The 23,940-nt window shown below is 43.3% G+C and overlaps 1 protein-coding gene and 1 long non-coding RNA gene across 5 annotated transcripts in view; one reads left to right on the top strand and one right to left on the bottom strand.

Annotated features, from left to right (window-relative positions):
• Nucleotides 1–315: 315 nt before the first annotated feature.
• Nucleotides 316–23,940, bottom strand: LOC147994877 (uncharacterized). 2 transcript variants are annotated; one of them, XR_015686626.1, is made up of 3 exons: nucleotides 23,676–23,940; nucleotides 5,549–6,916; nucleotides 316–2,741 (listed from the first exon to the last, which is right to left on the bottom strand). It is a non-coding gene; the product is annotated as an uncharacterized LOC147994877 (long non-coding RNA). The 2 variants fall into 2 exon arrangements; XR_015686625.1 differs by lacking the exon at nucleotides 23,676–23,940 and adding an exon at nucleotides 21,377–21,784.
• Nt5c3a (5'-nucleotidase, cytosolic IIIA) overlaps nucleotides 1,850–23,940 on the top strand; it is a 43,062-nt gene continuing 20,971 nt past the window's right edge. For 2 of the 3 annotated variants that reach the window (NM_001398841.1, NM_001107862.2), the window contains 1 exon segment: nucleotides 1,850–2,084. In NM_001398841.1, the coding sequence (NP_001385770.1) occupies nucleotides 1,947–2,084 (138 nt within the window). In that variant the 5' untranslated portion in view covers nucleotides 1,850–1,946. 3 annotated transcript variants of the gene reach the window in all.

Below are 23,940 nucleotides of genomic sequence, written 5' to 3'. Positions count from 1 at the left end.
TGGAACTAGTAAATTCTTTCTTCTATAAATTGTCTTGGTCATGGTGTTTTATCACAGCAGCAGAAAAGTTGTGTGGAAGAAATACACACACACACACACACACACACACACACACACACACACACACCCATTGAGCTCACACCTTTAGACCCTGGAAAGATTTTCATCTGCACAAGGTGTTTAGTCACCATACATTCCCCTCCTGTTGATTCCATCTCACTCTTCAGATATAATACATATTCCTTTTGTGAGGCTCGAAGTGAGTCTTAACTATCCGGAGACCTCCCCCTCCCCAAGTGTGACATGAGAACGGAATTTGATGCAAATGCAAGAGGTTTATTTTCTGGCGTGTCGGGGTCAACCTTCAATCAGCCCCTCGTGGCGAGTGACTGGAAGGTGACCTCGAATGGCTATAACAAGCAGTTTTTATACTTCTTAGGGGTACAGGTTGCATCGGCAAGGTTACAGTTTAAACTTATTGGCTGAGCATATTGACCTTTGAGTCTATTGGCTAGCAAGCATATGACATGCATTGAACTCTCTGGAACCAGATGATCAGGTGACTATCAGTCAGGACATTCTTTGGATTTTCAAGAGTGTCCCTGCTCCTCCCAAGAACTGTGGGTGGAGAATGGAACTTGGCATAGCCCTGACCCAAGGTGGGAAGCTGGTACTTGGCCTAATCTTGACCTGAGGCAGTGGATGCAAAGCTGGCGAAAGCCCTTAGGGTCCTTCACAGAACTCCATAACCTACCTACCTTCTACCAGGCCAAGTCTCTTAATAACTCTTACATTTCTGTAAGAACTAGGGTCCTTCACTTTCAGTAACTTAGGTGGTATATTTTAGCCTCAATTTCTTGGCCACTTCTTTGAGGCTTTTCATTTGTGAGCAGGGGTCATGGTCCACGGCACTGGTTAATCAGCCAATCACAGCAATCCTCCTGCCTTAGAATCCTTCATCCAGGTACCAGAAACATGCTGCTGCATGATGACCAGCTTGAGTCTCATATTTTGTGGAACTGCTATTTGCACAATTCATAAATTTTTTAACTCAAGAGAATATGTCTTAATATCAATTTGCTTTTAGACCAGCTAATAAAACCTTAAAAAGAAAAATAATTCTTTTTCTTCCACAGCTTTTCATTCTTGACTTCCTTTGTTTGCATATATCAGGCAGAGACAGCCTGGTCAAGCAGCAGCACAAACCTCACAGAATTGGACCAACTATCCCAAGAATCTCTCTTGCATCCCCTATCACACCCCACCTACTCTGAGAGAAGCAGGAGTAAACTATATCAATCCCTTGAAACACAATAAACAAGTGGTACAGCTTCAAGTCTGTCTGCTCACACTCCTAAGGAAAGTACGCTAAAGTGGTAGGAAGGATCTGGCTGATAAGACCAGCAACTGACAGCTCCCTCAAAGACGACTACACCGTGGGCCTCCACCCCAGGATGCTACTGCGCAGGTCAGACGCAGCGCCGGTGAGGCTGCTGGGTGTCGTAGTCCATGGTGTCTAAGGCGGGGTACAGTTTCTGAGTGGGTGGCGGATGAATTCTCTTTCACTGGGGCAAGACTTTGTTTCCTCGTCTGTCTCGTGATTCTGGGGCGGTCTTACTGTGTACTATAGAGCACTAGGATTCTGGGTTATATATGCACTACTTGCTTTTAGTAGCGAATTACATTTGTTTTCTTCCGGGTCCTTGCGGTGTTTCCTGAAGTCAGGGTTAGAGGAAGTCCCGCCCCTATTGCAGGGGCGGGGGTTCCGGACACGGGCCTCTTAGTCCCCGCCCCGTAGTCCCCGCCCCTCACCTCTTCTGGGCGGAGCCTCCTCGGTTTCCCCCCGCACGGGGCGGGGCTCCGGGCTAGTGTGCGGCTTACGGCCGCGCCCCTGGGCTCGTACCCGCGGCTCCTGGGCTTTCGCGCCGAGAGCACGCGGGCCTTCAATGGACCGCGCGGCCGTGGCGCGAGTGGGCGCGGTGGCGAGCGCCAGTGTGTGCGCGGTGGTGGCGGGCGTGGTGCTGGCCCAGTACATATTCACCTTGAAGAGAAAGACGGGCCGCAAGACCAAGATCATCGAAATGGTGAGTGCGGGAGCTGCGGCTCTCACGCGAGCTGCCGAAGTGACGTGGGCCGGCCGCGGCCCTGAGAGGGCAAGCTGCACGCGTGCTGATGCTTGACAGTGTTTCAAAGAGTGGAGAGAATAGAGATGCTCGGAGATAACTACCTCTTGCTGCAAAACCCGTTTCTCCAGAGCTAATCTCCAGTTGGCACCCGCTTCCGAGAGGTGCAGCTAATCGGATTCAGTCTCCTGCCCAGGAGTCGGTTGTGTTTGTTTGTTTGTTTGTTTGTTTTGTTTTGTTTTTTGTATCATCCTGACTATCTTGGGTTACGTTATGCAAAGAGCATTTTCGATTGTTTTTAGAAATGCCAATCAACTAGTCGGAAATTGGAATAGCTCGATTATTTGAATGTTCTTCCTTGTTTCATGTACCAAGTGTTCTTGAATCAGTCCTCCAAAACTCTTTTGTAAATCCTAGAAATGTTCTTTTAGGAGTTATTTACAGCGTCCTTAAAATTGCTTGTCTCGAGAATTTTCTTTGAGGTTTATTTTAAAGTGACTTCTTGTTCCCTGTTTGGGCGTTTCATTTAGGGTTTTTGTTTTGATGTTACAGTTGTTGGATCCGACTTGAGCATGGTGAGTGTGATTTATTCACTGGAGTACAAGGGAACATCCGGAACTAAAATAGAAAGTTGAGAAGCAGTTACTATTCTAAATAATATTTTAGGTTAATTCATTTATTCCTGGGTTATTATAGTTTATATACCTCTGATTGCAAACATTTTGTGTCAGAAGTTTTGCCTTCCTCTCTGCCTAGAGAACTTACTTACATGGCTTTATTTTGTTCCATACTCAAAATTTATAATTTTCCATCAGTGATTTTTAAAAAAAAGCTGATTTCCCTGTCTTTCTGTAGGTACTTAAACGGTGAGCCGGTTTTTCACAAAATCTTAAGGAAGAGTTTGCTTTCATTGTAAAAAGTAATAAGGGACCACCAAGAACACCACCCTTTTGTTTGTACTGTACAAATCAGTCCTTAGAATGCATTGTTTTATTAGCTGTAATATGTGTCAGGCCCCTAATAGCTTTTCAATTTAATACGTAAAAGAGTTAGATTTTTTTTTTTACTTTTGTAATTTTAGTTGATTGTTCCTTTAGATGGGCAAAGTATTTGGATGACCTAAATACATATTCCAGCCTTCATTCATTCTTTTATAATGGTCATGACTGGGGAGTCCTTTGTGTCTGTCTCCACCCCCTTCCTTCTTAGAATTTATACAAACCCGGGGATACCCACTGAACATCGATGTTCTGATCACAGACAATACATAACTACCTAACCAAGCAAGGTAGGCTAGGGAGAAAAAAGTGATACCAGTCGTGCTCTTGGTGATGGTGTTCCTCTTGCCTCAGCCACCTCAGTGCGGGATTCCATTCCTGAGTCACCCCGCCCACTAGGACATTTTTAATTGAAAGGCCTTAGGAATTGGCTGGTGAGCTATGCATGCCATGGTGGAAATGGCCAGTAGTCTGGCAAACCCAGAGGGAAACCAATCAAAAGGCATGCCAGAAGTATTCAAAGAGACAAGACAAGCCATTTAGTGAAGTTGTCTGGCACTTTACATTTTAGTTATCCCGTGTGTGCCCCCTGAATCTGTTTTAACATCTACCCGTACTTACATGGACCCTCTATACTGGTATAGACCCCAGGACTTTACACCTACCAGACAAGCATACCTACTTCATCAGTGCCATCCCATCCCATCCCCTTTTGAGACAGGGTCTTTCTGTATTGAAAAATCTGTTTAGGTTTCTGTGAAAGACATAGAAATACTATAAAAATAAATCTTCATTGTAACCCCAAGTGTGGGATGTGGGGCTGGCTCAGATTGTTCACAACAGCTGATGCAATTTGCCTTGCGCTCTGATAGGGGCACGGCTTTTCTCAGCTGCAGATTGTGGTGGAGTGACATTTGGAATTCTGGGGACATTTCAGAGGGTCTGTAAATGAGGGCCCAGAGAGACAGGCTGGGTTGGTGGTTGGTGGTTGGTTGCTGTTGGATGCTGTTGGATGCTGTGCGCAAAGAAGAAACAAGAAGAAATTAGATATCCTGATGGTGAAGATCAAACTTGCCCCCAAGGAGCTCGATGCCTCTCATTAGCAGGACGTGGTCTAAGGAGAACTTGCCCCTCTTCTGACCCCCGACTTTATTCAGGGATCTCTTTCCTCTCTAGCCTTTTTTCTCTCTTATCTAGTGTTAGGGAGTAAGGGTAGAAGAAAATGGATGGAGAAGTGTGGGAAAAAGAACCCACAGAGTATCCAGGAACAGCTACATCTTTCTGAACTGTTTCTACATGCCTTGAATTTGCAACCCTGCCTCTGTTAGGATTACAGCCATGCACCACCATGACTCTGTCATATCTGCAATCTCTTAAGATTACTGATTAATTTGTCATAATCAAACCCTTTCTCTAAGCATTTTATTTTAGAATAATGTATTTTTACCGTAGTATGAAAAGTGTTCTCTTCCTTCTTTAAAAGGGGAACAAGAATACCCTTGGCAAGGAATAGGGAGGCAAAGTTTAGAACAGAGGCAGAAGGAACGCCCATTCAGAGCCTGCCCCACATGTGGCCCATACATATACAGCCACCCAAGTAGATAAGATGGATGAAGCAAAGAATTGCAGACCGACAGGAACCGGATGTAGATCGCTCCTGAGAGACACAGCCAGAATACAACAAATACAGAGGCGAATGCCAGCAGCAATCCACTGAACTGAGAACGGGACCCCCGTTGAAGGAATCAGAGAAAGAACTGGAAGAGCTTGAAGGGGCTCGAGACCCCATATGTACAACAATACCAACCAACCAGAGCTTCCAGGGACTAAGCCACTACCTAAGGACTATACATGGACTGACCCTGGACTCTGACCTCATAGGTAGCAATGAATAGCCTAGTAAGAGCACCAGTGGAAGGGGAAGCCCTGGGTCCTGCCAAGACTGAACCCCCAGTGAAAGTGATTGTTGGGAGGAAGGTGGTAATGGGGGGAGGATGGGGAGGGAAGCCCATATGGAAGGGGAGGGGGAGGGGCTAGGGGATGTTGGCCCGGAAACTGGGAAGGGGAATAGCACCTGAAATGTAAATAAGAAATACTCAAGTTAATAAAGATTAAAAAACGAAAAAAAAGAAAAAAAAAAGAAAGAAAGAAAAGTGTTCTCTTATATCACATACCAGTTTCCCTTGTTGTTAACGTCTTGTATTGACTCATTATTGAACGCACCGCCGCCCTTTTCAGATTCCCTAACTTTTATTAATGTCCCAGGAGTCTCTCTTGGGTATCACAATGCACCTAGTCATCCTGGCTTCTTATCTTACTGCACTCTGGGCCAGAGATTAAACCCAGGACCTCTTCACACATGTTCTACCCTGACTTACACCCCCACCCTTCTTATCTTGTCTTCCCTGGGCACTTTCTCAGACTCACTTGTTTGCGTCTCTCACAGTGTGAACTTGTGGTGTTTTGTAGAATGGCCTTGGTTGGGTTTATCAGGAGCTTTTCTCCTGATTGTCTGGGTTCGTGAGTTTCTCAGATGACTAGTGAAGTGTTAACTTCCATCACACAGCAAGGGCGCACGCTGTCATCCTAACCTCTAAGTCGTAAGCTCTGCTCGAGAACTGTTTGTCAGCGTTGTCCCCGGTCAGTTATCTTCCATTTCCTCCTCCGTCCTGTGCCCTTTGGAAGGAAGTCAGTGCAAGAAGTTTGCCTTTACAGTACGGAGTTACAGTTCACGTGCCTGCGGGAAAGTGACTCCAAGAACTGTTTGGGATCTTTCTGTACTGGAAACTTACTTGTCTGTCCTCCCTTTTTTATGCATCAGTACGGGCTCATAGGTATTTACCTTATATTTGGAGTTATAGTTCAGTTCTGCTTTATCTATTGCTAATATTGTTCCTGTCTGGCCACTGAGAGCTCTGTGGGTTGGGTCTATGTCTTTGTCACATTCTCATTGAGTCAATAAATGTTTTCCAGCTGAAAATAAAATCCTGGCTGCCCGAAAATGCTGTGGCAAAAGTGAGCAAGGCTAGCCTCGGTGTTTGGGTTGTTTTGTTTTGAGACAGGATCTTGCTATATTGATTATACCAGGCTCAGCCCCCTGGACCGAACTGTCCCTCCAGCTCTATCTTCTCATTGAGCTAGGACTTAGTGTGTGCACTTAGGACAGAGGTTTTACAGATTACAGCCCATATGCCACATCTCAACCAAAGCCTCTTTTAGAGCTGCACTACTAGTGATCTAAAAGGCTTTGAGGTTTTTGGTGGTGGTTGTGGATTGGGTTTTTTTTTTTTTTTTTTTTTTTTTTTTTTTTTTTTTTGGAGAGTGGTGTGAGGGTGGGGGCGCGGTTACTTGATTTTAAAAAATTAAATGAAAGGTCAGCAAGATAGCCCAGTGAGTAGAGGTGCTGGATCTGCTATCCAGAGCACAACTTGCAGGTTATCTATGATCTCCACATGCTGGGCCCTGGCACCCTCCTCCCCAAAACAAAATAAAATAATAGATATAATTAAAATGTTTTAGCAGTTCAAAATTATATCAGTTTTAGTGGTCCTTGGATTTGTTGACTTGTTGAAAGGGTCCTTCTCCTTGTGTAGCATGGTCTGGCCAGGAACTTGAGAGTCCCCCATCCTCAGCCTCGAGAACTACACGATTGCTCTATCATGCCCAGATTTCCGGTTCGTTATGAATTTCTGCATTATCAGGGTTGTTCCCTGCAACAGCATCGAGTCATTTCCTGTTGCTTGACATACAAACAACTTGACAGAGTTCCGGTGCCACCACATCACATACATAGCTCTGTGAAAAAAAAAATATTTTCAAAGCAGTATGTAAAAATATTAATATGCGTTAACATTGCAAATGAACATATACAGTAGATTTTTAAATTTTCTGTGCTGGGGATTGAACCTATTGCGTGTTAGGTAACCCTTTACAAATCCATTTACATTTTTATTTGGAGACTGAGTCACAATAAGTTGCCAAGTCTGGCCTTGAACTTGCAGTTCTCTTGCCTTGTCCCCTGATTAGCCAGACTTACCTTAGTGTCCCACTAAGGCTGTGACAGATTTTGGTGATAAGAAATGGTGAGATGGCTCAGTGGTTAAGAACACCTGTTGTTCTTACAGAGGACCTGCGTTTGGTTCCCATCAGCCACGGGGTGGCTCAACACCATCTGTAACCAGTTCAGAGTATCCAGAGCCTTCTTCTGACCTCTTTAGGCAACAGGCACCCAATGTGCACAGACTGAGCCATCTTGTCACCCCAAGAATAAGTCTATCTCTTAAGTTCACGTGTCTACCCAGAGCTGGGCCATGTGTCTCTAGTTCAGGATGGCCATTCCTTGGACTAGCGCTGCTCAGAATCAGCTGCTGAGAGAGACCTACTCCAGCCGCAGAGAAGACTGAGCGTGGCTGGCCAAGAGCATCCCGCAGACACCCACACATGTTTGCTGCTTGAGCTTTAAGGTTTGTTCAGAGTTGTCAAACTCTGTTTGCCTCTGTAGTTTTTAAGATTTAAAAAAGAAAGAAAGAAAGATTAGGAGCAAAGGGATATTCTAAGTGGGTATACGGTATCTTCCCCTGGTTAGGCATGACAACCGGATACCCTTGTGGAGCCCAGGAAGAGTGGGAAGCCTGGGTCCAACAGCTCACAACCAAGACCCATACTTTTTAGCTTGTAAGTGGTGTGGCCTTGTATAGATTACCTGCCCTCACTCCACCTGAGCGGGCTGTAACTTGAAAAGTTCCTCTCTTTAAGCCAGGGATTGTTTTCCAAGACAGAAGAACAGTACTGTTACAGGCTGAGTGGGTCCTTCGTGGCGTTTAGGTAGAAATCCAGTACAGACTAAATAAAGTTCTGTCTGAAGCAAAAGCAAGGTGAAGGTTAGAGAAGGAGGTGCAATGACTACAACTGTCCTTCAGGAGGAGTGCCTCTTCAGACCTTCAGAGTCACCTGCACCACTCTCCTCCTGGCTCAGGATCTGCCAGAGCTTGTGTTCCTGCCTCCCCCACAGTCCTACATAGCTACTTCCCTGTGTTAATACTGTAACAAAGAGGTAATAAGGCTCTGGACTAGTTCCAGGTCAGACTTGTCGTTGATGAGGTCCATGGATTGAACCTGTCAGCCTCCTGTTTTATCTGTTGGGAATGACAACCAACTAAAATGAAGGAAAAACAAAAGATTAAAAATGCATTATTTCAAAGAAGAAAGCTTTACTGAAGCAGGCTACAGCTTCGGGTTGGGAGTTTGCTGGCAGTGAGGTGGGAAGGCTCAGGGTCCTCCCATTTTCTTAATCATCTTGCCCAAATGTTTGTCCTTGAGCAGCCTTCACTTACAGTTTTCCTGTGAGAAAGGAAGTGGCCTCTTAGGAACCCCCTCCTACTCTTTATACCCTTGCAGCCTTCCCTCGGTATATCTTTTCTTTTTTAATTCAGTGATAAAGATATTAGCGTGCTTTTCTAGGTTAGGGTTTTGTTTTATGCTTTTTTAATTTTTAAAATGGAGAGAGAGAGACAGAGACAGAGAGACAGAGACAGAGACAGAGACAGAGACAGAGAGAGACAGAGACAGAGAGACAGAGACAGAGACAGAGAGAGACAGAGAGAGAGAGAGATACAGGTTTACAGGTGCCATATAGGCCGGATATCAACCTTAGGAGTTTTCCTCTGTTGTGCTCCATTCCCTTATTTTTTGAGACAGGATCTCTCACTGAACCTAGAGCTGTGGTTTTAGGTGGACTGGCTGAGCATTAAGTCCCCCAAAGCCCCGTCTCCTCCTCAGCACCCTCCCTATATCTCCCATGTGCCCCTACCCCCACTTCCTGAGCGCTGGGATTAAAGGCGTACATCACAACACCTGGACTAAAGTAAACACTTCAATAAACATTTGGTGTGCTACGGCACTTGGATTTTGTGGTGTTAGACATGGCTGTCCTTTACAAGCCTGTTATCTAATTGAGAGCTTGTTCAACACCCCATCCATGGTGTGCCACGGGTATTTCTCTGCAGTTACTGGTTGCCAGTAGTAAGGAATGGAAGAGAATGTAATAGTCAATTCTCTTTTCCTTCTCTATTCTCAGCTTACTAGTTATTGCTTTGAACTTTAAGTATATGACATAGAGAAAAAGGGACAAAATTGAGGACACTTTTAAAAGTTAGACAGATCTTATTTGACAAATTAATTGCATCATCCTGACTTTCGAGTTCATTAGTTGGGATTCGTTGTACGGAGAGTTGAACCCAGAGCTCACACATGGAAAGCACATGTTCTACCACTCAGCTCTGTTCCCAGCTTTATGCAGGGTATTTAAAGATGACTGTTCCTGAGGCTAGGAAGTCCTTCCACAGGTGAAAGTGCCTGTCACCAAGCCTGGTGGTCGCAGGTCTATCCCTGGAACCCACATGATAGAAAGAGAGGTCCAGCCTATGCCAGTTGCCTGTCACCTCTACATGTGTATGCAGAGTGGTTTGGCTCTGGGTTTTGGGGTTTTGGTGGGATTTTTGTTTGTTTTTTTGAGGTACAGAGGATTGAACCCAAGGTCTCGCACAGGGCTAAACAGGTGCTGTGCTCGGAGCTATTTATCTCTAGACTGTAAACCAACTCTTCTTCCCTATGTCCTCTGTGTGTGTAACTCACTTTCTTTGATGTCCACTTACTCTCAGCTCATGAGTTTATAACAGGGTGTGGTGGAGTGGCAGGAGAGGGATGTGGAGTGTGTGTGTTATTGTTGTTGTTCTCAACACCGGGGAGTCAATATGCTAGAAAAGCATTCTACTTCTGAGCTGTCCCCCATTCCTAGTGTTGAGCAAATACCTTAAAACAAACCCTCTTACTCCACAGTTAGGAAGTTAGCTTTGTTTTTCTGTAATGAAAATGAGGGCTGTGGGACGTATAGCGCTTTCTGACAGATGCCTGCTTATTGGTTTATTCATGTTGGAGAAGGTAGCGTCTCACAGTAGAGCACAGGCTGCCTTTGAACTCAAGTATTTGAGCCTCGGCCTCCACAGTGGTCGAAGTACAGATCAGTCAGCTCCGGAAATCCTTTGTCAGTAAGTCTCACAACAAGTGTGAAATTGTTTTAGAAGCTTGTTTTAAAATATGCATGCCAAATTCTCAAAGCACATTGAGCGCCTAATGAGAAATTGACTTCTGGCCATGCATTATGAATGGGAAAAATTGATAAGCCCACTCTAGCCACTACGGTAATTCAAAAGAGCGTTTGATAATAGGGCGCTTGCCTAGCATGCATGAGGCTGAGTTTCACCCCTAGTACTACAAATTAAAACAAACTTAAAGGGATTGGAGAGATGACTTAGCAGTCGAGAGCACTGGCTGCTCTTCCACAGCTCCTGGATTCTGTTCCCAGCGCCAGCATGGCAGCTGACTACTGTCTATAACTCCAGTTCCTGCAGGCTCCAGACCCTCACCCAGGGCAGGTACATAAATGCAGGTAAACACTCATACATATTTTTTAAAAATCTTAAAAGAAAACAGAGCGCAATGAATGTGTGCGTATATGCATTTCTCGACCTGCTCCAAGTGGTTAAAGGGTTATAATCCCATATGGTGTGCATAAGCCTCATTTCCCCCCTCTTTGCTTTATCCCAATGATTAGTTATTTCATACTTTGATTTGCTTTTTTCTTACCTGTCTTGACACATTTGAACTCTGTAAAATTCTTCTCTGTACAGGAATGAGTGTAGAGTTTATTGCCATATTCCATGGATTAACAGGCATGAGCTTTACAAATAACTGCAAAGCAAATTTATTATTTACAGAGACACATCTAACTTCTAGTTCCTTGTGCTGTCCTTACAGGCCACAATTTGCTTTTATCCTGAAAAATGAACTGATCTAATAGCTTAGCAAACATGCAGTTGCCAAGGAGGACCAGTTATTGTCCTAAAAACCAAGGTTTAGAGATTAACATTTTTAAGTAGACCATGTCTTCCCAGTAACTTGACACCTGATGAAGACGAAAGAGGTCCAGTTGTAACCAGATACAACAGAAGATATCACCATGACCTCCCTTGCGTTCAGGGCCTTAGTTTTCCAAGCTGCTTATAAGCAAGATCCTAGAAAGGAAGGGGAGAAAACCCAGTAGTAAGACAAGAGCCCAGCTGGGCTACAGGAACTCTGGCAGTAGAACAAGAGCCATGAGGGACCACCAGGACTCTAACAATAGGGTAAAGGCCCAGTCAGGAGTAGGGGGACTTAGTAGTAGAAGGGCACCCCACAAAAAAATCCATGTCAATTTATGTGGTAGTTTAAATAAGGATAGCCCCTACAGACTCTTATGTTTGAATGCTTGGTGCCTAGTTGGTGGAACTATTTGGGAAGGATTAGGAGGCGTGGCCTTGTTGGAGGAATTGTTCCAATAGGGATGAGCCCCACACCATTCCCTGTTAGCTCATTCTTTCACTTGTGAATCAGATAAGCTCTCAGCCACTGCTCCAGCAAGCCATGCCTGCCTGCCTGCCTCCCTGTTTTCTGCTGTCTTGTGTTCCTCAAAGTTATGGTCATAGGAACCATGAGCCCTAAATTAATTTCTTTCTTTTTGTAAGTTGCCTTGGTCATGTTGTTTTGTTACAGGAGTAACTAAGACAGCCTACCTCTCAAGTACCCAGGTTTTACACCATGTATGTTTTTAGTATGATTTCAGATTAGGAGAGAGACTTACTGAGAGTCATGTAAAACTAGACTGTTACACAAAGGGAAATAGCTTCAGTGAGTCAGCAGGAAATAGGAGTTGAATTTGAATTTATTAAGGAAAAGAGAGTACATGCTTTAGACTTAAGTAGGAGTAGAGGGAGGAGGTTGAGAGAGGTTTAAGTGTTTTAACAATAAGTGTCTACAAAGAACAGAAGTCAAAGGTGAAACAAAGTTTGAAGCTTAAGAACTATGAACTTGTCTCCTTTTTCTTCTTATCTTAAAATTTACTTTGGCAAATGAAGGTAGTTTATGCATTACACACTGTTCAAGGTTGAGGAAGAGGGAAGTATTAATAAAATGAAACCCAAAGGTCACAGACTGTAAGAAGAGCAAACAGATCTAATTTGTGACACACCGTGTCTTCAAGGAAATTGGAGATGGCACTGGTGGCAGGATTTGAGGAGTAGCAACCATAACTTTTCTTCAAGTTTGAAGAAAATGTATTTTAAGATAAGAGATGTAAGCGTATTAAACTATTGATATTGACCTTATCTTGATAGCCATCTTTCTTTTTGTGGAATTGTCTGAGCCTACTGGCAAATATTCTACCACTGAGCCATATTCCCAGCCTCTGAGATTATCTTGAATCCCCAAATTAGCAAATATTTCAGAAATTTTTAGAGCAAGCTATATGACTTTGTTCCTCTAAGTCATGTTTGTCATGCTTCCTCTGCGTTATCTTCCTGCCACACTCAGCCACTTGCAGCCCTAATGACAAGGGCGATCACTTATCTGGTGAGTTTAGAGTTACTTCATAAAACAATTGGTTTTTTTCTTGTTTCTTTTGTTGTGTGGTCATCTGTGTGACCCATGAGATCAGTTCTGGACTAGTTCCTAACATTTTAAATTTGCTCAAAAACTCTTGACATCCTTTTACTTTCTCTGTTTGTATTAGCAACATAACCATTGATTGGGGGTTGAAAGGCAGGCCTGTTTTTCCTTAACCGAGCAATGTTTACCATCTGGCTAAGGCGCAAAAGCTGCTTACATAAATTATGGCAACCAGAGAACATGGAGCGTTACTTTTAAATGCAGTTCTCCCACTTGCTAGTGATTTAAGGGATGTAAATTATGTCGCCCTGTCTCACATACACAGTCTGAAGCAGAAAATCTGCAACATTTAGTTAGGGCTGGCTTGCAGGTTCAGAGGTTCAGTCAGTCCATTATCAAGGCAGGGGCATGGCAGTGTCCAGGCAGGCTTGGTGCAGGCAGAACTGAGAATTCTACATCTTCATCTGAAAACTGCTAGTGGAAGACTGGTTTCCAGGCAGCTAGGGTGAAGGTATTAAGTGCCTACAGTGACACACCTACTCCAACAAGGCCACGCTTCCTAATAGTGCCAGTCCCTGGGCCAAGCATATACAAATCAGTACACTGGGATAAAAAGGAATCTCAATATAGTTTTATTTGTATTCTCTGATGGCAAGGTTAATTTGCTGAGTAGCCGTTGTACTGTTTTTAAAAATAGGTAATTAATAAAATCCAGAACTAATTTAGTATCACTAAACTGAATTTTTTTTCCTCTGAACACACACTAAATTGGCACTACTAAAATCTAGAAGTAGGGAGCAGGGTTTAAAGGAAGTTGGGTGTCTTTGTAGCTCATTTGCCTGGCATGCAGGAAATGGTCCATCACCACATAAACCAGGTGTCATGGCACACACTTGTAACCCTATACAATGTTTTACAGAATCCTTTTCTTGCTCTAAAAGTAATTTAAGCATAAAAAAATCATTTAAGGGTAATTAGGATACATAAAAGAACTTTATTTTAAATTTTGGTTGTGCTGGGAATTGAATTCAGGTCCTGGTGTGTGCTTAAGCAAGTACTCTACCATAGAACATTTACCCCCTTGATTATCTGATTTTAATCCTTACTAGTTAATTATTCATTTTTTATATTGAGAGAAGGTCTTGCTATACAGCCACTTGACCTCAAATTCCTGATCCTCCTGCTTGCTGAGGGCTGGTTTGTTGTCAGCTGTGCAGCTTGGCAGGGATCCCCTAAGAGCCTGAAAGGCCTCTACATGTATCCTATGCAATTCTAAAGATCGTATACACAGGGCTGGCCTCATACTTGCAATCCTGGTAGACTTGGAACCTTTAAGAACTGGTTATTCTGCAACTAAATTTAAAGTGGGGTGTGTGTATTTGTGTGCACTATTATAGTTATTTTTCTTATTCAGTGAATTCTGTCCTTGAAGAGGAGGCTTGCTAGACACATTGTACAAGCTTGCAGGTGATCAGGAGACATTTATCAAGACTAGGTTGATGGCTCGTGTCTGTAATCCTAGTACTTAGGAAACTGAAGGAGGGTGATTGCTACAAATTCTAGACTACTCTGGGATATATAATGACTTCCAGGCTAGCCTAGCACCAGCTGCTGCATAAGCTACTGTCTCAATGCAAAAAGAAGGGGGAGGGGGAAGAAGACCAAGACGCAAAGCAATAAAACCGAAGGAGAAGGGTCATAGACCATCTGGGTAACAGGGAGCTGGGCTGTGGTTCATTAGCCATTTAAGTTTGTGATGCTTCTCAGAAAGGTGACTACAGTACTTTCGCAGGTGGCTTGGTCCATTCTGTTGGAGTTTGTGGATGTGAGCCAGCGGACATTTAAACCCGAACCAAGAGAGTGAGGTGGCCCCTTCATTTTTCTGTGTCCCCTAGCTCCTAACTACACATCACACCTCTAGCTGACAGCATCAGCTTTTTCACCATGTATTTAAATGTCGTGTGAATACCTTGTTTTGCTCCCATTAAAATATCAGCCATGATCTGACAAGTGCTGGCACTTGGGAGCTTTGTGAGTTCCAGACCAGTCAGGGCTACTTAGTGATACTCTGTCTCTAAAATAACTAAGTTATTTAATTAAATAAGCAAACAAAACTCATTGAATACAACAAACCAAACACCCGGTATAGGTAGGATATTCCTGGTTGTCAGCTTGACTGTATCTGCAATGAACAGCAATCCAGAATTGGAGGGCTCACCTGTGCTCCAGATCTTGAGGCTGGAAAACACAAGCTTCTGACCTGTATCTTGGCATAGAGATCTTGAGGCTAGTGGCCAGGAAAAGCTTAGACCCAGACAAGGTAGTACATGCCTTTAATCCCAGGAGACTGAGGCATGGAGATCTCTGAGTTCAAGGTCAGCCTGGAACAAAGCAAGTCCCAGATCCAGGCTTGGTGGTACACACCTTTAACCTGGGCCACACCTTCTGCTGGAGGCCTACATGGGGACATTGGAAGAAGGAAGCTCCTGTTTGCATTTACTTGCCAGCTTATCTGTTACTAATACAGAAGAGCAGATGAAACAACTAGACTCATGGGACTAAGCAAGCACTAGCTTCTTGGACGTCCCATTCACAGCTGACCATTGGTGGACTGTAAGTCCTCACAATACATTCCCTAAATATAGAGAGGCGTTCCATAAGTTCTGTGACTCTAGAGAACCCTGACTGAAACATACCCACATCAGTCAGGAGCAGCTACATGATGCAGCCTTCTGTCAGCAGGTGGCAGGCTTCTCCTGCAGCAGACACGGCTTTCCAGTGTTGCTGCACTATTAATGTGTGCTGTACATTCATTGTCTGAACACTGTGTTCTCATGATTTCTCTCTCTGTCTCTCTCTGTCTCTCTCTGTCTCTCTCTGTCTCTGTCTCTGTCTCTCTCTCTCTCTCTCTCTCTCTCTCTCTCTCTCTCTCTCTCTCTCTCTCTCTCTCTCCTCTCCTCTCCTCTCCTCTCCTCTCCTCGTATTCTCAGAGATCTGCCTGCTCTAGTTCTGGGGCTGAAGGTACGAGCCTTCCATGCCTGGCAGGTTATGTATCCTCATGTAAACCCTCAGAGTTACATTAATCATTAAGCTATAAATTTTAAACTAGTAAGACAACACCCAGCTGTGGCAGACGTGGTTATCTTCTTGTCATTTTGTTTTATATGCTGTTTGCCTTCTCTCCCTCCCATTTTTTTTTTAATCTACTAGAGTACAAAAGATACAGAACCTTCTTGCGGTGGATGAGGGCTTGCTTAATCTGTTGGTGACTTCCTTCTTGTAAGTAGGTAGAAGTAAATACAAGGTCCTTGGTACCCTTGGCACATCACAGCATCTCATTTGTATTTCCCCACATGCCCTTCTATTTGGGAATTTAGGTTGGAGACAGCATTAAGAATAATACCATAATCTAAGCAGTTGTGGCATATCATATTTGTAAAGGTTTATTTATGTTATGAGTGTTACTTGTGCATATGAGTATTTTGCCTGCATGTGTGTGGCTGACATCTCTAGCGGTCAGAAGAGGGTATCAAATCTCCTCAAACTGGAGTCACGGATGGTTATGAGCCGTCATGTGGGTGTTGGGAACAAAACCCAAGTCCTCTGCAACTGTAGCCAGTTCCCTTAACCACTGAGCCCTTGCTCCAGCCCTCAAATCACCATATTCTTATATGCAGCTTCCTCGGGAACAGCTATCAGTTAGCACACCAGTTGAGGTCTATCTTGTCAAACTGTTAGAATTCTAAAAAACAAATGATTCACTTGATGGATTCTTATAGAAGCAGATAGGAACCATTTGAGAACTCCTAAGGCTTGTAGGCTTGTAGCATGCTGAAATGTAAAACTGAAACTCCCTGACAGTAGTTATGAGGAAGAAGAGGAGGAGGAGGAGGAGGAGGAGGGGGAGGGGAGGAGGAGGAGGAGGAGGACTCCTCAGGTATGATATAAGGCATACCATAATTCCAGCACTTGGGAAGAGGCCTGGGGCTATATAGTAAAACCCTGTCAGAAAGAAAGGGAGTACAGGGAGCTGGGGGAGGGGAGGGGACACTGCATTGGGACTGGAAGTGAGAAGCCATAGAAGTAGGAGCTGAATCTCTGTGATTGAGGGGATGGACTTGAGACCAAGCACATACTGCATCCTATCTTTAATCTCTTGATCCCGTATTGATATTTGATTTGCTTGTATAGGCTAATACAGTATAATTTGTTGCTAGTGCATTTTAGACTTTAGAATCTATAAGTGGAATTGGTCATGTTTCTTTTTCTGTTTTTATCTTGTGACAGTTTCACATATGTAGCCCAAGCTAGCCTGTAAATTCAGCGGTCCTTCCGCCTCAGCTTCCTGTTACAGGCTTGAATTGTCTTTGTGCTAGGAATTATCCCAGGGCCTCTTGCATACTAACTAAAGCACATGTTTTCCCACTGGGCAGTACTGTCACCAATTAGTCATGTTTGTTATGTGTTGTTGTTGGGAGGCCTGAAAATCTTGCTGTGTATGAACTGTCTCTATGTTCTCTGTTTAGGTGTAGCTGATAGGATGAACCAATAGGAAAACCTTCTCTTATCACCTTTATTTAATGTGCCCTATACAAAATAGCAATCTGCAGTAATAGTGTTTCTTTTGAGCAGAGAACAAACTCTATGTTCTGCAAAGTCCGAGATACAAAAACCATCTTTATCTTGTTCTGTTTAGGGCACAGAGATTCTGCTACAGTAATAAGTTTGAGTGATGTAAATCTTGATAGACCAGGACATGGCACTTTTAGCATGAAGCAGGGAAGGGTCTTTAACTGAGAGAAAAGATGTAGACTGCTGAAGAGTGTGTTTGAGTTCCTCAAAGGAAGTTTGGAATCTCAAACCACTCAATTGAAGTTTGGGGAAGGTTTTAGTATCTGTTGGGATGGAGTCCATAGTCCTTCCTCATAATCCACCAGCCACTTTACCAAGTAGGCTGGGCTGGCTGGCCACCAAGCTCCAGGGATTACAAGCATGTGTCACCATACCCAACTTTTTAAATTGGAGTTCTAGGGACTGAACTCAGGCTCTTGTGTTTTCAGGGCTAACCAAGTCCTAAGAAACATTTTAGTGGCAAATTATGGAAAGTTCTGAATAGTTACTCAAACATACAAGTGGATATCACTTTCTCCATTGGTAAAGATAACCGTGCTTACTAGTAAAATAAACAGACATTCTAGTAACAGTGTCAGAGTGGGAGAAAACAACCTGGCAGATATCCTGACCTAGTCTTGTCCTTTGGCATTGCAGTTCCTCCTCTAGTGCCTGCTGTTAGAGGGATGTGGGTGGTTTCAGCCAGGCCAGTCACAGTGCAGAGATGAAAGTCCACTCCACAGACCCGCCTCTGTGACTTCCAGCTTCTTTCTAGCCCTTCTCAGAAAACAATGAAAAGTCTATGTGAAACAAAACTGGCTTTGTGTTGCTTGTTTTGTGGTTCTAAGGTTCAAACTCAAGGCTTCACAAATGCAAGGTCACTGACTTACATCTGCAGCCCCCAAAAGTGTTTGCTTTCAACTAATTTTTTTGTACATACAGTATATTTTGATCACTTTTCTCCACCAACTCCACCCAGATCCCCTCCACTTCCCTACATATTAAACTGTGTTTATTCTTATTCATTCTCACTCAGGTTCTCCCTCTCTCCCTCTTCCCACTTCTCACTCCATCTAAACAAAGAAAAAAGGAAAAAACTCAGAAACATCAAAATAAGCAGACCAATAAGACAACAAAAAGTCCACAAAAGTACCATTCATTTTGCGTATGGGCGTGTGCATGTGAGTATGTGTGTATGTGTATGCTTGTAGTCACTCAAACACACACAACTGTGGTTTGGGGTTTTGTTCTGTTTTCTTCCTTTTACAGAGTCTCAGGGATGGAACTTAGCTTGTCAGGCTTCTTATCTGCTGAGCCCTCTGATGAGCCAAGCATTCTTAGAGTCTGTTTCTCAAGCACTCTCATGTAAGCCTGTGTATGTAATTGACTGCCTGTGGGGGCACAAAATGATCTAAAAACAACCTAGCTGCTTCTGTACATAAATGGCATAACCGTGATACATGGCTTAGTTACCCCAGATTCCATATTTACCACACGGAGGGGAGGTGTATTGAGTTCTCTCAAGCTAACCTCATTGCATTAGAGTGCCTGTCGAGGGCACTTGTGTGCTTCAGGACTGACAGTGCAAAAGCCCTAAACAAATATTGCCCAGTCTTTGGTAAATCCCTCGAGGAGGGGTTTCTTATGTTTATGTTTTAGACAAGATTTTGCTATGTAGCCTTTGTGGTCTGGAACCTGCAACTCCTCTGCCTCCACTTTGAAGAACTGGATGTGCTATGAAGCACCTGGCTCCCAATTCAGGTCTTGGTATGTTTCTGACCGGGATTCTCTCCAGCTTTTCTGATTCTGGACAGAACCGCTGACTGCCACATTTAAACACACTATTTTCCCCACTCGGGCTATAAAGCAGGCGGTTAGTGCATGGATCCTGTCCTGTATCCTGTTTTTTACTCCCTGTGCTTCTCATACTGAATCCATTGCTGTATACTTAGCCGCTGTATACTTTAACTCCCTTAGGAAATGGTAGAGCCGTGGCTGCTGGGGTGAGGGGGAGCGCCCCACATACGTAGAACTTAGTAAAATGTAGTTATTTATTTATGCATGTCATTTTAGTTACTTATTTTTTTACTTCTTGAAATTAAAGCAGGGCGTCATTTATTCTGTGTAGTGAGCACACCCACAGTAGAAGCTAGTAAAGTTTAGCCACGTACAATATTTTGTTTTAATGTTTCTAAGACAGGCTCTTATTATAGTGTCACCTGGCCTGGGACAGTGGCCCTCGTGTTCCCTCCTCTCAAGCCCTGGGATTATAGGGTTGGCCCACTCCATACAGCACCATTCCTTTCTAAGAATCGTGCACCTGTGTCTCAGGTGTATCACAGTGCGTTCACCTCTCTGATACTGTGTTCGTGGTACTTGGGGTAGGGCCCAGAGCTCTGTACATGCTAAATAGACTGCCACCCAGCTTTGCCCCCTTCCCACCTGTCCTCTGCTTTGTCGGTTTATGTGGTTTATGTTTTGTTACTGCTCTTTGTTTGTTTACTTTTGAGACAGTATCTCATTTAGCCTAGGCTGGCCTCTACCTTTTCCCATTCCCACTGCCTCTGCCTCCCGGGTGCTGGATTGCAGGCATCCATGCATCCATGCATCATCTCTATGCCCATCTCTCTCCTGTGTTAAAAATAACTAGGTGTTGTCATTATGGGTGCCCACAGTTTCTTAGCATTACAAGCAAATCTACAGTCTCTGTGTTTGCAGTTATGTGTACAAACTTTGTGTACAATCATATATCCATAGGGTAAGTTACTAGACACTAAATGGTACTTCAAAGGAGTGTTTCTATCTATGGCTTTTGGTAATATTTCTAAATATTTCTCTAAGAAGGTCTGGAAGTATAACTCCAAATTCCTTTGTTAAAAGAGCTAATTTAGGGTAGATTAGTATTTTTTGTTTGCTATCTTTGAATTACCATCAGTAATTAGGTATAATAGGTCTTCCTCTTAAAGGTATATTTTGTTAATGAGCCTTATTAAATCTTATTATAATAAGATAGCAGTGCCCGGGGCTGGAGAGATGGCTCAGTGGATAAAGCATTCGCCACATGAGACTGGGATTAGGATTCCTAGCACCCATGTGAATGCCAAGTAGGTGTGGTGGCCTACCTGTAATCCCAGTAACAAGGGATGCCCAGGTCACGATGGATAGCTCACCTAGCTGAATAGGCAAGCTGTGGGCTTCAGTGAGAGACTGTCTTCATATCACAGAGGAGAGCAATTGAGAAAGACACCTGAAGATGGCCTCTGGCCTCCACAAGCCTCCACCTCTGTCACCACACAAGGGAATATGCACACCCAGCCAGCACAAGGGGAGGGGTGGTGCTGGTGCTGGTGCTGGTGCTGGTGCTGGTGGTAGTGGTGGTTGTCATGGCAACAGCAGCAGCAAGCGGCATGTCTCTGAGTTTGAAGACACACATAGCCAGTGCTGTGTAGTGAGACTTTGTATTCTGCCACCGCCCTCTCCTGCTCAAGGAGAGCTCTCCCAGAGCTCTATGGTAATGTGGGCTTGTAGTTTACAGGTCCTGCTTCAGGAGGCTGTGGAGGCATGAAGATCACTTGAGCCCAGCCTGACCAATCTATTGAGATCCTTTCTCTGAAAAAAAGGACTTGCTACTTCACAAAGTAATTACTAAAATGTAGCCTGACATTAGATATTCAGAACACAGTAGAGAGCACCAGTAGAAAAAATTATTTACATATGAACAGCTTTAACCTTGTTCCTGATGATAAAGTTTCCCGGAGCCTGAGTTCTACCTTATCTAGCAGGCCCTGGTGCAGTGTTAACATGCTGCCATCCAGCTGCTCAGTTTAAATGCTAGACTGGTTCTGTTTTTAAGTAAAAACACTTTTATCGCATTACCTTCCTTTTTAACAACAACAGCAGAAACTTTCATATTGTGTTACCGAGACTGGCCCACATAGACTAAGTGACCTTCCTGCCTCAGATTCTTAGTGGCTGAGACCACATGGACCCTGTTATACTTGCACATTCCAGTTTTATACTGGTCTTCAATTTTTGGCATGATTTTACTCAAATTTACCAAAAGCTGCCGGAAAAATATAAAGAAAATGTAAAAGCCTCCTTCAGCCCCACTGGAGTAAAATATGCATAATGCAAGAGGTACCATTTTAGTCGTGTTTTACTTACTGTTTGGTGACACATTATTGTGCACCCGTTTCCACCACGCACCACTCTTAGAACAGTTCTCATTTAAACACTGGGACTCTGTCCATTTGAGCAACAACAGCTTCCTATCTGCCTTCCCCAGCTCCAGCAACCAAACTTCGTCTTTTCACTTTGTCTTGAAGTAGAGCATCCGCCAGAGGTGTGCACACATCACAGTGCAGTGCAGTCGGCAACAGGAAAGGAGTGGTCTAAGAGTTACGCTCAGAGTTCCTTCTTAGATTGCAGAGCAGTTAGCTACCCGCTCTTAGCCGGCATGCTTTCCCAGCTGGTTAAGTTCTGTGAACTAAATGGTATCAAGCTGAGAGAGCCGGCAAGGCTGTCACCCATAGCATAATAAAGCCCTGTTCTGTGTGCGTGCGTCACAGGACTGTTTGCATAAGGCTTAGTCAAGGCTTTGGGAACCGCCCTCCTTGCACCTTGTGCTATATTAGTGCTTCTCAGACAGGAAGAATTTTCTTTTGCTGGTGCTGCTGCCGTACATAGCTTGTCCGGTTACCTTCAGAGTAAGTGCTCACTGTTCCAGAAGCCATAAGTGTCTTCTATTTAACTTGCCGTGGTTCTGGTTTGGTTCTCTAGCTTATTGAAACTCTAGCCATTTAAAAATATAGAGGAGGAAATATAAGTAGGCTAATCGGGAAATGTGAAATTATTTGTAGTTTGCAAAGGTGTTAAGTGTGTAAAGCTTTCAGATTATCTTGCTCAAAAACTACATTTTATGTGGTCTGATTTTAGAGACTCCTTGTTTAGACACGTGGGTGTTAGGTAGAAGTAAAGTACTCTCGGAAGAAGAGCCTCATACTCACTTGCTATGTGACTCGGTTTTGGACAAAGCCACATGAGTTCATTATTGCCAGTAATAAAGATTAGTATTCATGCCCGTGAGTCTTACCCAGGATGTTATAGACTGCATTTATACTGGTATGTTTTATGAATTGATGAAAGCTAGGTTTCTAATGTAACAATTTGCATATTGAAAGTTAAGATTCAGACATGTAAGAACTGGGGATGTAGTTCAGTGGTAGACTATTTGTCTAATATGTATAGGGCCTCGGTTAGATACCCAGAACCTCCAAAAACACATCCCTGAAACACAGAACATATGTATTACAGTAAAATCTAGAATACTGTCTGTGGCTGTGTCAGATTTTTTTTTCCGAGACAGGGTCTTATATCGTGTGCTGACCTGTAACCTACTAAGTGCTTCCTACAGGTTATCACCTTGCCTGGCTCTGCATCGTGCTTGAGTAGTTGAATTTTCCAAGATTCATATAGCTTCTTTTAAAAATCCAATCATGCAACAGACTGTTGTATAAGCAGCTTGCCTGGCTCTACTGGATACTCACGTTACCTGTGCTGTTACTCTAGGAGAAAGGACAGGACAGGAAGAACTCAGTATGTTTGGGGTCAGCAATGCAGTTTCCATGTGCCTTGGTTTAACGTTTTGAAAAAATGCTACTAGTATTAGAACCGATATGGGTGGAAGACTGGAGAATTACATTCTGAGCTTACAAGCTCTTTGTTTTCACACTTATCCACAAAACCCAATTTAAGAAGATTGGCATAAATTGCCCATCCTGAAATAGACGGCTTTTAAATTGATTTTTTTTCCCTGTTTACTCCCACACTTCCAGTTGTTCAGTTTCAGTTTTGTTTATTGTGTGTGGAGAATGTTTCACTTTCCAGTTTGTGTATATTTATTTATTTCTGTCTGGGGAGAAACATTTAAATGCAACAGGGAAATTGTTACAGTCCTCCATTAAAAGTGAATTTATAATTTTATTTCTATTTGATAATCACCCTAAGAAATTTGACATCTTAATGCACTGAACTTAAGACAAATGGTATTGGTTAGTTGAGAGAGGTGAAATAAATACCAATGAATTTAACAGGGACAGTTAATACTGTTGCCAGAGTCCATCCCATATTAGAGTGAGATGTATCTTTTCTCATGTAAGATACACAGTTTACCACGTAAAGTTCATTACCTAATCAGTGTAATTTTCACGTTTCTGTAAACATCAAAATTAAAGCAGAGTCACGATTTAAAAGCTGTGTTAATCAATTTCTTTTTTTCTACCTTCCTACAAGTCAGAGTGAAGCAAACTTTTCAAAGTGTTCGGTTTACACTCAGATGCTTTCAGGTCTGTTTTAAAGCAAGTAAATTGCTTTTGTAGACATTCCCGTTTTATTAACGTGAAAACTATAGCCTCAAAAGTAGTAACTAAAGTTTTTAGAGAACAAAGTTAAGTAAAGGTCTTACCTCTTGCTTCCTTCTTGTTCTACACAAGCTCGTGTCAACATCACTAGAAACCTTAAGCACATCCTGAAAGTACACAGAGTATTGTTTTCTTTCAAATTTTTCTGGTTCATATTCCAGGATTCCAGATTTAAAGGCTTTAAAACTTCGCAGAGAGTTCATAGTTCAAGGGTAGAGCTTTCTATTTGGGAATGTGTCTTCTGTGCTTGACGTGTTTTTCCAGCAGCTCTTCTCTTGGAGCATCTGCCACAGCTGGCATTGGCAGAAC

The sequence above is a fragment of the Rattus norvegicus genome, chromosome 4 (assembly GCF_021556685.1).
Source record: "Rattus norvegicus strain SHRSP/BbbUtx chromosome 4, alternate assembly SHRSP_T2T, whole genome shotgun sequence".
In the NCBI taxonomy this organism is placed as follows: domain Eukaryota; kingdom Metazoa; phylum Chordata; class Mammalia; order Rodentia; family Muridae; genus Rattus; species Rattus norvegicus.
This window is presented reverse-complemented; position numbering and strand designations above follow the sequence as displayed.